The sequence below is a fragment of the Genypterus blacodes genome, unplaced genomic scaffold (genome assembly GCF_046128005.1).
Source record: "Genypterus blacodes isolate CSIRO-AG114 ecotype Tasmania unplaced genomic scaffold, CSIRO-AGI_Gbla_v1 ptg000133l_1, whole genome shotgun sequence".
NCBI classification, from domain to species: Eukaryota; Metazoa; Chordata; class Actinopteri; order Ophidiiformes; family Ophidiidae; genus Genypterus; species Genypterus blacodes.
This window is the reverse complement of record NW_027466935.1, coordinates 6,062,736-6,080,000: the sequence shown is the minus strand read 5'-3', so window position 1 is coordinate 6,080,000 and position 17,265 is coordinate 6,062,736. Positions and strand designations below refer to the sequence as shown.

The window sequence follows — 17,265 nt, the reverse complement described above, 5'->3', positions numbered from 1 at the left end:
TCAGCTGCTCGGAGACGCAGCCACCCAAAAGTTCAATCCAACCAATATGGCCGCCATCACCTGGCAGTCGTGTCCAACTCTCTCCACCCCTCTCACTCGCTGTTGTTTAAAGAGAGTAAGAGAGAAACAATGAAGACTTAACGAACCCCATTCCAAAAAAGCCACAAATGAACCCCCCCACCCCCCATCTTAATGAATGCCAGGCTTAATTAGAGCACCATGATGTCAGAGGCATTAATTATCAGTTGGCTTGGTTTCAGAAAACACACTCACACTGTCTCTCTTTCTGTCTGTCTCTTGCTGTTGTCCCTTTTGTGTATGTCTCGCTCTGTTTCCATTGCTGTTTCATTGTCATGCGTTTGCTTGTCTCACACTTTCAGTGTCTCTCCAAGGCTCTATGTCTCTCTCCTCCTGTCTTAGTTTATCTGTCTTAGTTTCTTTGTCTCTTTCTCTGTTTTTTGCTCTCTCTTTCTTTGTCATACGTCAGCTTTGTTCCACCCACCATATCGCTCCTTGTTTTGGTCGGCTACGATTGGTCGCAGCCAATTTGGCAGAATCATCGGCTGCAGACTGCTGTGGACCCTCTGCTCCGGTGTGGACTTAGTTCAGGATCACATAAAAAGGCCAATTTGGGTCCTCAGGAGGATCATTTCCATCCTGAAAATTTCAAACAGGACGTCCTATTGTCTCAGGGACAGCACAGACACCAAGTCCACGATCACAGTCCAATATTTGGGACTAGGTCAAACTGAAATAAGCCTTACATTTTTTAACTTTGATGAAACACTTTTGTCTTATGACATTTTCTGAACTCTATAGCCATTATATTATATTTTTTGCAATTTTGTAATCAAGACTTTATTGCGTACATAGTTTTGCAATGTAGTTTTGTAATACCTATATAAAAACGGAAAATAATAACAATTGACAGTTGGATCTAAAAACATTAAATATGCAATAAATGGTATTACATTTTGCACTGGATTATAATTTCATGTGACACACCTACAGTGGTAGGTAGTTCTATGTATTTGGAAATAGGGTGCGGAGGCATTAAGTGCTTATTACATTATATTAATCATTATGACTCTTGTTCTGCTGTGGTAAATGATTTGTACACAATGGCACAACTGTAAAAGAGACGTGTTTTATTGACTCAGTTGTGAACGATTCCTGGAATTTGGATAGCATCAACTAGTATTATGTAACGGGAGAAAATGTGATTGTCAGTGTGGTATCAGAAAGTATAGCCTGAAAGGATCTCTTGAATATGCAGTAAATTTCACAGCAAAACTTAAACCAAATATTTCTTTTGGCCGTTGAGCATGATTCTTATCTAATTTCAGACCATTTCTTTTCTACAAAATATCTTCACTTAATCAACAACTCAGGGACGTCTTGAATGTTCAAGTCTTGAAATCATTCATTGTTTTCTCCATGACTGTACATTGTCCAGGCCCCGAGGCAGCACAAACGCTCCACATGCCTCTCAGCTGGGATGAAGCTTTGCATCGCATTGCGTCTCTGCCAAAACGTTCAACTATTGCCTCATCTCTTCACACTGCATCATCCCAGACACCTTGATGGCACATGCATATGTTTTTTTTTATACTAATGTGTGATGTGCAGCAATGTTTTTATAATTTGTGTCTGTTAGTGTGTCTTAGATGTTGATTAGACCAAGTGGGATGAGTAATTCTAATGGGTTCACAGAAAAAAAACCTCTGGTTCTGGAGACAGTTCTCTTCATATTCCTATCCATCCATATCTATCGAATCAACCCGAATTACCACTTAATTGTTGTGGCACTATTGCAGGAGGACAGTGCAGGAACCCTACCTATTATTGTTCTCAACAGGAACTGAGTTTTAGGTTCTGACCCAATTTATTTTTGGTGGAAATGCTCAGAACAGTTCACAATTAGGCTTGTGAACCAGAGTGGAACCATTTCCATGTTGGCGTAAACGAGGCGAGGCGTAAGTGTTCTTACCACTTGGTGTCATAAGAGAGGAAGAAAATGGACAGTAACACCAATACAAATACACGACTCAGTTTGGAAAAAGGCTTCCAGTGTGAATGACTGAAGAGCTTTCGCTTTCTCTCTCTCTTACTCTCACACACACACACAAACACACACACACACACTTTTTCATGCAGCACATCTCCATCTCTCTCACCTCTTACACACAAATAAGTACTCTCTATCTTCCTCTCTCTGTCACAAATACACACATACACACACACAAACACAAACAGACACACACACACACCGTAGCGTGGCTAGCCAGATGGGACTCTTCCACATGACCAAGCCGATCAATCAACACTGAAGGGCCCAGGTGCTACTACGCACCATTTCACAGTCTGTCACACAAACACACAGACACATACACACAGACACACATGTATGCACACATAGCAGCAGAGACAGAAAGATAAAGGACACACACGCACATACTCCTATAGGCAGGCATAACGCAACACACACACAGTGGAACATGAATGACCCCAGCTTGGTCTCAGGAGGGCTCATCTGGAGCGATGACAGAGGAAGAAAAAGAAAGACAGACAGCAGACAAACTGATATGAGATTTTGAGTATTGAAGATTGAGAATTCAAGATTCTGAAATAAGTACTCTGAGATTTGTGTAGAGGTATCCCTTTCAGAAATTCTTGTGAATGTATGAAGGTTTCTCAGCCTCTGACAGTTCCAATAACAACCTGTCCTCAGTTTTTTAAGTCATTCATTATTCATTCATTAACAACCGAGAGTTTATTCATCAGCTATTCATGTGCAAGCACCCTTTTTGACCCAAAATATAGATATACCATTCTAAAAAAACTCAAATGTTTTCAATACTAACAACACCATCTTTAAATTTGATTGTTACTATAATATATTATGCTGTGATATGACATGGTTATATTATAGCATAGATATTTTGTACAGTATATATGGTATATTATATTGTATCTCATGTAACTGGTTCTGCTACAGGTCTACATAACTTTGTCGCCAGTGTTTGGTCTCAATCTGCATTAATCTAGTCATACTGAGCTCATTCACTCACTCAAACCCAAACACAATATAAAAGGGGCATTCCCTGAGTGAGATGCCATGCCCTTAAACCCTGCAGGTAAACTAAAGGGAGAGAGACCAAAAAATTGGAGGGAGAGAAAACAAGTAGTCAGTACAAACAAAAGTAATAATTACAAAATGAAAGACTTGATGTGTACAAGCTCTCCAGCGTGGTTCAATCTGAAGACAGAACTTCTCGGGCAAAAACTCAACAAGAGGGCCAGGTTAGCATGCTGGGCTGTAGACAAAATACATCACAATCAGAGCTTTTGTGGTGTGGACTGTGGAAGCGACCATTTTAGACCGGGTGTGGACAGAGCAGTATCAGTCCGTATTCGACTGTTGCCTGCACACGAGCAGCAAGGAAATTTTGCTTTTTCAGGCGTTATCATGTGGACGGCTGCCTTCTCTAGTCCACTGCGAATACACAAGTGTTAAAGAAGATCGTTTTCACACTTAAAATGAGTAAAAGTATCCAGACTATTGTGGATGTAGCCTCACACTCTTTTCACTTGCAACCGCCATCTTGCAACAACTAGACTATGTAAAGTAGCTCTGTGATCACTGGCAACACGGCAATGAGTTGAGAATATCCAAGAAGTTGCCTTGTGTTGTCATTACTAAACTTGATTGGCGAGATAAAAATGATCGCAATGTCACTTAAATTTACATCTCCAACTAAGGCATGATAAGAAAGTTTGAAATGCATTTTTGTGGCAGTTTTTTTTCCACAGTTTTACAACATTTCTAAAGTCTTTGAAAGGCTGTTTCAGTTTAGATCACCCATAAATTCAGCACTGCCTTATGGTGGCTTTACTTGGTCAATCTATGAATGTCAGCAAACTTTGGAGTTGACATGTTGTCTCCATGTACAGTTAGCATGCCACCAAAATTGTAACTAGACCAGAATTCACTAAGCTGTTAATCAACCTTTAAGTAGAGGGAGATTGCTGCACCTCTTGGGGTTTCCAAATCCAACATGCTGCATCAATCTTTAAAGTAAACACATATTGAACCTTTTGTTTTTTCAGACCTATTCCTATTGCACAGCTGGCTGTTCATGGCGAAGGAATGGGAGGGTTTCTTCCTTTACCTTCTACATCAAGGTTCATGGGAGTTTCCTCGTCTTCCTAGAGAGCTTTGGGCTAGGTCAGAAACTATGTGCTATTGTGGGCCTGAAAAACCCTTTGAGTCATGTGATATTGGGCTATACAAATGAAAAATTTAAATTTTATTGGCCAAGAAAATCTAACTGAACTTCAAAAAACGTACATGTGTAGGAATTGCTGAAATTAGTGCTCATATCCCCCTAGTGAATCCTTCATTTTAGAGTGGATATTTTATATTTCTACTCTCAACTCCTCTTGCCTTCACTAGACCCATTATTACAACGTCAGATCTAATTACACAGACAATTTACACGTGCAACAAAGCCCCTTCAAAACAATAACATACTAAATATGCATCCATAGCTTCCAATGATAATTCACTAAAGACGTGCATTCAAGATCCTGTTTTCAGTTTCAATCAGCACAGCTTAAATTACTGTTCTTTTCTTAGTTGCCTTTATTTTAACTTAAAACCAAAGAAGAAGAAAAATTAGAAAATCATATATTGAATAGATATTGGATAATGGGTAAAAAGTGTAGATTATCAATTATTATTTTTCAATCACCATTTTCTAACTTCACCAAAATCACTTGAACCACTTGAAAACAGGGGCAAGAAAATAGTCCCCTTTAATGGGAAGAAAGCTCAGATTATGATTAAATACAAATAGCAGGACAGGGTCTCTACAGAACAGGCTTCCAACAGGCTTGTCAAAGACAACCCTGGCCAGCCCTTACCATAACCCTAACCCTTTATCAAAAAGGAAAGTTTTAAGCCTACTCTTAAACGTAGAGAGGGTGTCTGTCCTGGTATGATGGAGCCTGACCATTAAGAGCTTTGAAAGTGAGCAGGAGGTTTTTAAATTATATTCTGGTTTTTGTCAATACATGTGCAGCTGCATTTTGGACCATCTGGAGAGTCTCCAGAGACTTAAAAATCACATTTATGCTCTGATACAAGGCATCCGACTTTGCTGTAACTGTGACCATTCAATAGCTGTATCTAGTATACCATATAAAACTGACCGGTCACCAGATTCCTATACAATCTTTAAGGGTGTCAGCATAGCATTGTGTCACTGTAACCTGACTGAATATTCATAATATCTATCTCAAGCATGGACTATTCATTTAGTCTAAGCACTATGTGATTCGTCTGTCTTGAATAGATGTGGCCTTGTCTGCCCTGTCTTTATCTATGTTGTGTACAAAACTACTGGGCAGCTTCTTGCTCGCTGCTCAGTCTGGGAAACGCTCTCAGTGAATCTTACGAGACTTGGAGCCTACTTCATGATTCCCTGAAATCACAAATGTGCTTTCCCCAAGTGCATTTTAAAACAGACTGCAACCACACTTATTAGGGCAGCCTAATAATGAGTTACAAAAATTCAGCCTAGAGGAAACAAATGTGTGGATTGATTTTCGCTGATTTTGTGGAAGTGGAGGGACATAACTTGATGGATTATCTTCCTAAATTCCTTATAGTGGCACTGGAGGCCAAGGCAATGTCATTCACGATGGCTATCTCATTAGATAATGTGTATCTAAGGTGTTTAGGGCCAGGCACAATTTACCACTAAAGGAGAGTCAGAGTGAGAGAGAAAAGAGCGGAGAAGAGAATAAGGGTGAGACAAATATCTTTAAATAGTGTCCAGATGTGACCTGCTCTGTAGTGGTCCCGCCTGGTGGCCAACACTCATTAATAAGGAAACGCACCCACCCCACTCAACAGTGAGATCATTTAGAAGTGTGAATCCAGTTAAGTTTCACTGTCCCATAAAAACAAACACAAACACATTTCAATCATCACCAAGAAACAAGTCTCAGACGCTAAAACCTTCAGCATCACACACACCTGAGTGGTCTGTTCATCAGTTTTGATCATCTATTTCTGCTTTTCTTCTTTCTTCTGTCATTTCTCCTTTCACTAAACATATCAAATATCGTTTGTCCAAAAAACATACCAACTACTTTTCCTCTTTTGCTGCTGTTAAACATTCAGCTCTGACTAAAAGAAGGCTGTGATGTATGCATCTATTAGCAATGAATGCTGACAAAGTTGAACAAAAGTTTGCTTCTAGAATAAATGAATAAATAAAACTTCCAGTGCGTTAGCCCAGCCCGTACAGGTGAAGGTGCCCTTGAGCAAAGCACCAAAACACTGATTGCACTGGTGTGAACAACCGACACAAGACTGAGCAGCACGTGATTTTGGTTAAGTCTGTGCTGCTTTTCAAATAAAAAGAATTAAGGCTGTAAAAACTGAAGCCTCCATGTATCAGAATCAGATTGTTTATTTATAACTGAACACAATGTGCTTACAGGCTCAAACACTGAGCTGCTCATTTACTATGGAGCTGACAGTTTGTGTGTGTGTCTCTCTGTGTGAGTGTGTGTGCAGGGGTACTGATAGTACAGGGTGGTGCACCTGCTCTGCAGAGCCAGCACATACACAATCAAACACCTATGTATAACCACATACATACACACAAAAGCTAGCATCACACTACACACACAAAATACACAAAACAAACATGACAAGCATAAAGTCACAAAAGTACTGGAGCAAATCACACTAAATTTTATAAAACACAAATATAACCACATGCCTACACAGTTACATAAAAGATCACACACAAACACACACACACGTTAATGAAACTAAACATAAATAAAAACATTTACACAAATAAAAGTGTAAGCATGAAGCTTACACCACACACTCAAATATAAACATAAAAAACTGTACTTTGCATGCATAATACACACACAAACACAAGAAATACACACAGTATAATATTAACATGTGCATATACATAATAATACACATGTACGCAACAACACACACATCAAACGCAATTGATTTCAGTTGGTGTTTTTTTAACCTGTTTCGGAGAACTAGTGTGTGTAAATCTCTGTGTGTGTGCGTGTGTGTGGGGTAGCAGATTAATCTAGTGGGGTCACTGAGATGACACTAATCCCTTCACTGATTATCTGGAGCATAACATCACTCTAATCTGATAGTGAGGAGCTGGGGCGGTAAGAAGGAGAGAGAGAGAGAGAGAAAAAAAATTCACAGTTGACATTTGACAATGTGATTTAGTGAAACATATTCCCTTTTAGTCTGATTTAATGGCTAAGGTGATGATTTCATTTGAGACTGAGCCCCACCTCCTTTACCCTTGCAACTGTTATCTCCTGAGAAACATCTGAACACGTCATCATTTTAACCGAGACAGAAATTATCACTTTTTTCATCATGTGCCATGGCACAACCTAGAAATCGCTAGAACACAGCAGAACAAGATGGAACGCCATGTTTGATGTACGGCATACTTCATGTCAGACAAGCAGGATTATCTTTGAACCCTACGTAGAATATAAAGATACTATAACAACAAAGCACAACACCACTGCTGCAAATAAGAATGAGGGAGAGATGCTTTCCGAAAATTGTGTAAATGTGTGTTAATACGTTTCCCTTGTAACTCAATGCACTATGTAATGGCTTACTGAACTCCAACTCACAGCATTTAAAACCTTTGCACAATCACATCAAGGTTTGTGTGTGTGTGTGTGAGTGTGTACATCATCCTATTTTTCATGATTTTATGTAAAGTGTACTGAGACATTAATTTCAAATGCACTTTAAATAAAGCTTGACTTGAGCATTTTGTAAAGGGTATTTATGAATGGTTTAGTGGTACACTTCTAGGTTGGAAAGGTTATTTGTAGTGGCAATCAGCTCTGAAGTGTTTTTCAACTCATTTTCATTTCAAGGAGATACTATTGTTTGCCAGACTCACAAGGATACACAACTGCTGACCCCTATGCAGAAGTAACTGTCCAAAGCAAGTTGTCATGTTCCTCTACAGTCCTCATTGTTTGCTTATAATTAATTGAAAATACTTTATGCATTTCACAAAAATTGTTCCTCAGGTGGAGAATGACGATGAGGAAACGATCTATGTGACCTCAGAGATTCATTTGGCAGTAATTGCATCCTTTTCTCTTTAATCACAGCATTATGGGGGGCATGTAGGCCGTAGCACATGCCTGCAGGTCATCATGTCCTAATGTCTCAACAATGACAGACTTGTGTCTGACACTTGAGTCTGCTGATAGGGCTGAAGGCTTCAAGTCTCTGCTAGAAATGTGAAGTAATGGCTGCCCTTGCTATGTCGTACTTCACAGAAGGAGGGAATTTCACATTCTCAGCCTCGACCCTCCTGTCACGGAGGCAGTTCAAGCGGGCTTTGATTACCTCAACGGTTGTCACATTGTACCTACTTTGTAGCGTCTTCTGTGGGTCAGGATGAGTGTAATCAAATACTGCATGCACGGATAACCCATGCCCCCATTGATAATGCCATCAAAATGCCATCAAAATAAAAGGGAAGGGGAATTGCTTGATCAGTGTCAGAATAAACAAGCCATAGAATTACATTTAGTGTATAGTACCCATACCTTGCTCAAACTGGTTTACTAGCGAAGACCCCTGAAAAATATGGGAGTCATTAACAGAGCCAGGCCATCCTGCGTCTATGCTTATGACCATTAAGTGATGCTGCCCAACTTAAGCTGGAACATAAACTGCTCTGTACCAGGCTAGTCGTGAAGCATACTGTCATTTACCGTGGTGGCAGACTGTGATCAGAAGTGAGGCAGCTCTGTGACTTGAGCAAAGTTACCTATCTAAACCTTTATCTTGCTTTGTAATACAGGCCAAAGGGAACACCTAGGAACAGCTTATTAGAAACTGTAGCAACCACAAAGAGATATACTTCTCACATCCTGGCAACTACCCAACAAAGACGTGGCACAGTCATATCCAAGCGATCACCCAGAATAGTCCAGCAACTTTGTAGCAAGAACGCAGTCACACAATTTCAGCCACCTCAAAAAACCAAGCAACAAATGAGCTAACCTCAGACAAGACAGATCTCGGAGACAAAACCACTGCAGGGAAATTTTGTTTTTTCATCACAAAGTTTGCCCCCAAACTCCAAACTCCTGGTAAAGGGCTTCCAGGGTTTCCACGGTTTCTCAGCCAGACGAATGGACTGTAAAATATTTGGTAAACAGAGCGCAGAGTGAATGGGATGTTCCTACAATGAAACAGCCGACCAGTGTGTGTGCAGGTGTGAGTGTGTGTGCATGCTCCATATCTCTGGCTGTCTCTGTCTCTTAGTGTTATCATATCACAGTAAATTGCAGCTCCCATGTGCCAGATGAAGAATGTAATATTTCCATTTCTGACTGTGCTTCTTCTTCCTCTCTTACATCCCATAATCACAACACTGTCCAAACCCATCCCCAACATCATGGATCATCACAGAGAGAATACACATTTTCAGCTTGTACATTTGGTTTTGGTATTTCTAATTTGTCGCTGTGCCTCCATAATCCATGGCATAATCTCCATAAACACCTCTGACATTTCAATCAGGTTATTTTTGTAGTGATATATATACACATATGTGTACCACCACAAAAAAAACCCTGATTGAACCCTAAGTCGGATTCAAAAGTGCACAAAAGGAATTAACTTCATGAACAAGAGTGGAGGACCTACAGAACATTATAGATCTTTACAACTACAAGCACACGATGAGGACAACCCACGTCCCCGACCCACATCATCTCGTCTCGTCATTGATCTCCAATCCATCAACAAAACATTGGATATCCTTTGCATGTAACAAGAGATTATGGATTCAAAATCTTATTTAGAATACACCTTCCATGAGACAAGGGAGTTACAAAGACATACTGTCAAAATGAATGCCTTTAGTGGAATGACTTACTGCATTCATAGAAATAATCCAAAAAGGGAAAACAAAGCATTGAGAGAGACAATTCTTCATATTCCAACCAGGAACAAGCGAGACAACTTAATCTTTTATGGGATAACCACAAGAGCAAAAGACCGAAACGTTATGCATTCTGATCTGAGACTCCCGATCATCATGTTCACTGATGTGGAGCTCGTGGAGGAAACTATGCTGAACATTTCAGACCAGGTAACTAGCTAAAAGAGTCCTTTCCCCTGGAGAAAAACACATTCTCATTTTTCTTACATGTATTCATTCTTACAGATAGTTAGATTATCATATCCTTTATATGAACAAACAAAACCAGCAAAACCGAATGATCCAGATACAAAGCTTTCACCAGTTACACAACCCTGTTGCAACAAACACACACGGGTACACACAGAGAAAGAGGTGACATCTTTGATACTTGAATTCAGTCAAAAAGCTCTGCATGCCAGATAACCCATAAATACACACAGTAGGTACAACCCAACAAGGCAGCAAATCCAGAGTAACAACAAGCAAGAAGGGCTTTTTAGAATATATAGAAAATACACACACACACACACACACACACACACACACACACACACATACCTGCTAGCCTGGAGTTGGTGTACGGAGGTGAGATGTTGTCGTGTGAGGCCATGTACTGAGAACCGTCAGCATAATTCTAGAGACACAGCAAGGGAGAGAAAACATTTATGTGTGTTTGTGCATTAGGAGTGTTTAGTCATTAATGAGGGCGGCAGCAGCAGCAGCAACAACACCGACCATTCATATCGTCAGTGTGGTGACTTGTTACCTTAGACGAACGACTGCCACTCCCCCAAGATCCTGCACCCGTCCTCTCCTCCATATCTGAGAGACACAGACAGATAAATACATGAATATATAACACAATTACATAATATCTAAAACAATGAAGACAAGAATATGGCTTTTGGATGTTTTGGCAACATTTAAAAATCATCCTTAATTGTGAATATTTTCAGCATGCACTTAGCAGCCATAGCAGCTTAAACACTATCTCTCCATAAAAGCTAATTAGTTTGGACTGTGGCTTGTCTAATGTATCTGTGTGTAATTGAATGGTGCTTTAAGCATACCAACGATAATCCTCACTGATCGGAACACACAGTGAGGTGACCTAGACACCTGAGTGGGTGAAAAGTCACACGTTTTATTCCTGCTATGACTGCATGCTGCGGAAGATCAAAGGGCTAAACAGCAAAGAAAGTAAGTGTGCCACCAGAGAGCAAGGACAATTATAGGAGAGGAGAGGAGAGGAGAGGAGGGGAGAGGAGAGGGGAGAGCAGCGGTTGAAGACAGGGAAGGGAGGCAGAGATGGAGGGGGGAAAGGGCAATTAAAGGGAGCATGCTACAGTACTTTAAGGTGAGAGAAGGAGGAGAGGAAAATAGGAGAAGTACAAGTTGGCATTCAGTGGTTGAAAGACATGGAAAGGGAAGAGTGGCGGAGGAGAGGGAAGCATCCATATGTCCTGCACCTGATAAGACCACCGATTAAGGGCTATAAAGAGAGTGAGAGAGAGAGAGAGAGAGAGAGAGAGGAAGAGAGAAATATGTATGCAAGCTTTTGGTGTATATTCTCTCCCCCTCTCTCTCTGTCAAACACACACGCACACACATACACAGGGCAGGTTGCCAGTATCTATCATCACTTAACGAACTTAGACTGACAGACAGCTCCATGTCTCTCACACTGATCCTATTAAGACCAGCCCGACACAAAACAGACCCCTATTAATACAGTTAGCCTCTGTGTGTGAGTTGGTGATACTATGGAGAACAAACACAGGCCTGTGCCCTGGTACAATCTCTGCTCTCTTTTTTATTATGATGTGAAATCTGTCCTGTGTGTCTTTGTTATTTTTGTGTGTTTTGGTCTTAGAAGTAGTCACCCATCATAGAACGCTGCAAAGCTGAGGTATTGCAGTTGTTTTCCAACATACTGTAGCCTCTTTCCGACTCAACACAGTTCTGCCAACAATGCTGGAGGGATCCCCCCCAAAAACAAAAGCTTCGGCTATCTACAGAACTTGTTAGAATCACTGAGTTCAAACAAAAAACACTACATTACATTACATTACTGGGAAAGGTACGAGGTCCTTAGTAACAATTAGCATATTTCAACCAAATCCAGTGTGCAGGGCGTACCAGAAGTAGAAAGGTCCATCATGTTGCTCATTGTGTTCAACATAATGTTATTTTCTGTTTCTGTTTATATATTCTGAAACATACAAGGTCCTTTAGAGTTTTGCAAGAACAACCGCAGAACCTACACATGGACACTAGGACCACATCAAGGGTCCCCTACAACCTTTAGGAACAGAAGAAGAGAACATTCTGAGGGACCCCTTGAACCTTCTTCAAGACCTCTAGGACATCTTTAATGATCCTCCACCCCAAAGCACATTGATACACATACAACAATAAACTATGATAAATACAAGGTTTAAAATGACGAGGGTATTGAAGTGGTTCTGGACTCTCCATCCATGTCCCAACGAAAACAGTCACAACATGCAGACCAAGAAGTATTAACAACCCTAGAAATGACACTGACAACAACTCCAAAGAGGTTAAACCTGTGGATCCATTAGTCTCAGTTTTGCCTCTCAGGTCTCTCAGGTCGCAAACGTCTTCAAGTCTTTACTACCCGGTCCAGAGTAAAAACCTGAGAATAAACCTCCTTGGACACCAAACCCTTATAGCACCCGTGTCAACCCGCTTTTTCCTAAAACACCTCAGAATGTGTGTGAAAAATTAAGATACATTAATTTATTCATTCAAATAAATACAAACAGCAGTTATTGAAGCTGTTTTCACTATGAAGGGAAACTAAAGGATGAAAACACACTGATTTTATTTTGATGAGTTCTGAAAAATTCCTGAAACATGAGAGGAATGTGAATGGAAACCAGGTCGCCAAGGAGAAAAAAAATCTGTAGTGGGAACTTTGATCCTGGCCTAAAAAAAGATGCCATCTGCTCAGCATCGACAGATAAAAAAGTATCCTGTTGTTTTGGGAATATAATCAAGAAGAACCTCTAATCAGTTTATATCTGAAAATGTGCTTTGAAGAGGTGAGACGACAGAGAAACTGTCCTAAAGTGTGTTCAATATAAAGGGTTTGTTCAAGTAGAATAATCCTGTTTATGTAAGGTAAAGAGAAAACATGGTGACAGGCACACATGAATACACACGTGCAGTGATGACAACAATGAATGGCCTCTGACTGACAGAAATGAGGACAGTAGTCATGCTGTGAAAACGAGTGTGTGTAAGAGCGAGAGAGAGAGTTGTATAGCCCCACTGTTCTCATCTGGTCTCCAACCAAACTATAATTAACTGTATCCCTGAACCATCCCCCCCAACACACACAGACATACACACACACAATGCAACAGCCCACATCACCATCATCAGGAAAGCTTTTCCTTTTAGCTAATAAAACGGCACTGCTTCAGATTCTGTACTTTAACTGAGCAACAATCATCAAAAGTCGACATATGGGCCTCTGCTCTGCAAAAAGCACAAATGACTCAATAAAACGTAAGAGATGAAACACAATCAGGCTTAAAAGAACAAAGCCTGTCTCTAACCTTTATAATCACAGCAAAGTTTACTGAAGCTACTGGGGAAAACTTTTTCAAACAAAATCTGGCCTTGTACTCACAGTTCTACAAATTCAGCAGGAACGTTACTGACTTTATGCATGTACTGTATATTTGTAACAGCTGCAGCTAGAATGAGCCCAAACAGCCTAGAGGACTCATTTACTGAGAAATCACTGTTGCTGTACTCGCAACCTCATTCCATCTTCTTTTTAAGTGTTGGTAGTTGTGATAACTGTATTGTGTGAGTAAACCAGTTTCTGAGCTTTAATGGACACAAGTGAGATACGGACAGTTATACATGCTTTGGCATCCTGAAGCATTTTTGAAGGCTACTTCCGGGTTAATTACATAATTATACTAAAGGGGGAGAAGACGGAAAATGGCATCATTCGCCCCATCCTTGGACGTCCAAGGAAATTAACCATGTTTATTTGTTTTGAGAATGTCCATATTGTAAGATCGGCTGAAAAGAACTGCCATCATAGAAAAGGGGGTTGCGTTGTGTCCGCCTGTCCTGCTACAAACCCACACATTTTATTCCTATTAATATCATTATTAAAAATGACATTACTATTTTCGCTGTTGTGCCTCTCTCTCTTGCTTTCTCTCTCAACCGAACCAGTCGACAGGCAGACCACACACACCAGGTACTTTAACAGTAGCAGCACACAATAGCAAGTGCCATAAGGTGTCATGGGAGAATGTGGAGTAGTGCGTGTGTGTATGTTTAGTGTACACAGAGAAGTATATAAATCAGCTGTACTCACAGGGTTCCCTGTACCATGACACATTAACTGGCCTGTAAACCATTAGAAACAATCTCACACACTGTTATGTTACCACAAGGTTATAGGTTAAAATGTCACAACTGCAACTGTCTCATTTCAAAATATGTGTAAGAGTGTGATCCACACACACACACACACACACACACACACACACACACACAAACTCCCTCCACATTTATTGACTGATCTCGGCCAAGCAAGCATAAGAAGTGTGTTTCATTTCAATCAAGATAAACAACCAGTATGTAGAAGGCAAAGGATAAAGGAGTGAGAACCAAAAGAAGAGGAGGAGAAAGAGAGCAGAAAACAGGATGTCCTTGACTTCCTGAAGGTGATTGTTACATCACTTCCTCTGCTTGTCCCCACACACACACACACACACACACACACACACACACACACACACACACACACACACACACACACACACACACACACACACACACACACACACACACACACACACACACACACACACACACACACACACACACACACACACACACACACACACACACACACACACACACAAAGAGGGGGGAGGTAGGGTGACACTGTAAGCAGCTTTAAAGAAGATACAATGTAATCTGACTCTTAACTCTTCCTTTAACTTTGTGTGTGAGAGATCACTCAAACAGCTTTACATGTTCTCCCCTCCTTCCTTCTTTCCCTTTATCCCTTCCTGTGTTGTTTCTTTTCCTTTCAAATTTTCCTGACTTTGTATTATATCATTCTCTTGCCATTTCTTTCCTTCCTGACAGATAAACTCCTTTTCTAATTTAATGTCCCATTTCCTTTTTCTACTTCCCTCTTCCCTTTACTGTTTTCATTTCTTCCATCTAAACCCTCCATTCCCAACCTCTCACTTTTTTCTCCTCACCTATATCAATTCTTTCCCTCCTTCAATGAGTCCTTTCTTCGCTGTTTTTTTAAACTGTTTCCACTCATGATCTCATAATGTTCCTCTACTCGTTTACCCTTTCCCTCCTTCTCCCTTCAACCCTTTCCTTCCTTCATGTATATGTTAGAGAAGCATGAAAAAAGCAGGCTGGGAGGCAAATCTTCTGAAGTGCCCTTAAGCAAGGTACAGCAGAGGGCTGTGTCTCCAAAAGAAGAGACATAAATGCAGGAAAAACACAAGTTTCTCTCTAACCGTCTCCGTGGTTACAGAGTTATGATTGAGAGGATGACGGTGAAGACGCCACATGGATTGACATCTTGTTACCATAGTAACAGAAAAAGTAAGGACAGAGACGATTGTCTTCACAGCTGCTTAAGAACAAAAATTCGAAAGTTCTGCCTATGAGTCCAGATTTCATGGAATTCACATTCTCCTTTTGCTTTCTGAGTTGTATAGAAGATACTTCTTTCACAATTACAGACAATGAGTAAATAACAAAAAGAAAACTACTTTGAACACGCTTTTTTATTTCATCTCCTACTACTTCATTTGTTTGACCAATCAATCATCAGATTTAATGGACTACCAGTGGTGAATTAGTACATTCCATTACATTTCAACTATGCCTGTGTATCAGAAGAATTCAGTACATCTGCATACTGCAGGAATCTCACTCAGTAGTAGAAGAGCAGTGGCAGTTTTTACTGAATGGTCAGAGTGAAGCGACACGATAGCAAAATCTGATCATGAATGAATCCTGGCCGGCAGCACTTTCACCTAGCTACGTGCAAAGTGTGAACCAATCCACAAAAAACAGACAGAGAGTCCTTAGAAAACAAGGACTGTTTGTCTCTACAATCCTCTGTCCTCACTTCTTCATTCATTCAAGTTATTTAGCTAGCTAGTTCCATTTAGTGCTAGCAAGCTAGCTAACTCGAATGAATGAAGTGCTGAGGAAAGAGAACTGTAAAGACAAATAGCCAAAGACATCAGCTTTTTCACACCAGGAAGCCTCTTTTCATAACATCCTTGTATCACATATTAGACAGTGTTTCTCTGTGCATAACTCAGTCCTCATCCATAGTGGTACCAACTGTACTCAAAAAATGTCTTCAGGCTGCAGAGGGTTAAAGAGAGAAATCAGAGTTTGATAGGTCATTGAGACAACTTTCATTCATTTCTTTCTCACGCACACACACTCACAATCATTGTGTGTCCATCAAACACTCACTTATTCTTGCATACTGCACATATGTACATGTGCACATATAAACACACACAGAGGTCAGTGTTTCCTGTCATTAGACCGTCAACTCAGCAGAGCTGTTCTATAATTAGAACATCTGGACTGAAGTAAGTTTATTGCCTCACACACACACACACACACAGTCAAACATATGCACACCATGCAAGACATACACCGACATTGGAAACCCAAACATAACACCTGCTGCCACACACAAACACACACTAGCCAAAACTCACCACACTTTACTTCTCAGTCACGATCTCGTTTTGTCTTTTTTTGTTTTGTTTTATGTTTTTTTTTTACTTTTTTATTTCCTTTGTTCAGAATAAGCATTAAAGCAGAAAAACAAACAACAGCTTGGAGAGCTAATGGCTAAATGAGGAGAGAAACAGCTCATGTATGAAGAGGAAGAAAGAGAAAAATCCACAAGCAAGTTCAAACAGGCCATTGAATCAACAGTGTTTGGTTTTTATTTCATTGAGGTTTTTGTAAACACGCCTGAGTGCAGAGCCTACAGATGTCTATCCAAAGAGTGAGAGAGTGAGAGAGAGAGAGAGAGCGGGGGGCAGACAGACAGAGAGAGAGAGAGAGAGAGAGAGAGAGAGAGAGAGACTAATAATGATAATATTAGGATTTTTTTCAAGAAAGAATAAACAACTCTGGAAATTCCTTTGACAGCCCG

General features: G+C 40.4%; 1 protein-coding gene across 7 annotated transcripts in view; it reads right to left on the bottom strand.

The window, feature by feature from the left end:
* Positions 1-17,265, bottom strand: part of tcf4 (transcription factor 4) — a 146,661-nt gene that overhangs the window by 98,429 nt on the left and 30,967 nt on the right. For all 7 annotated transcript variants that reach the window (XM_076164010.1, XM_076164005.1, XM_076164011.1 and 4 more), the window contains 2 exons: positions 10,810-10,865; positions 10,602-10,677 (listed from right to left, as the gene is read on the bottom strand). In XM_076164010.1, coding sequence (XP_076020125.1) covers positions 10,602-10,677; positions 10,810-10,865 — 132 coding nt within the window. The remainder of the gene's footprint in view (positions 1-10,601; positions 10,678-10,809; positions 10,866-17,265) is intronic.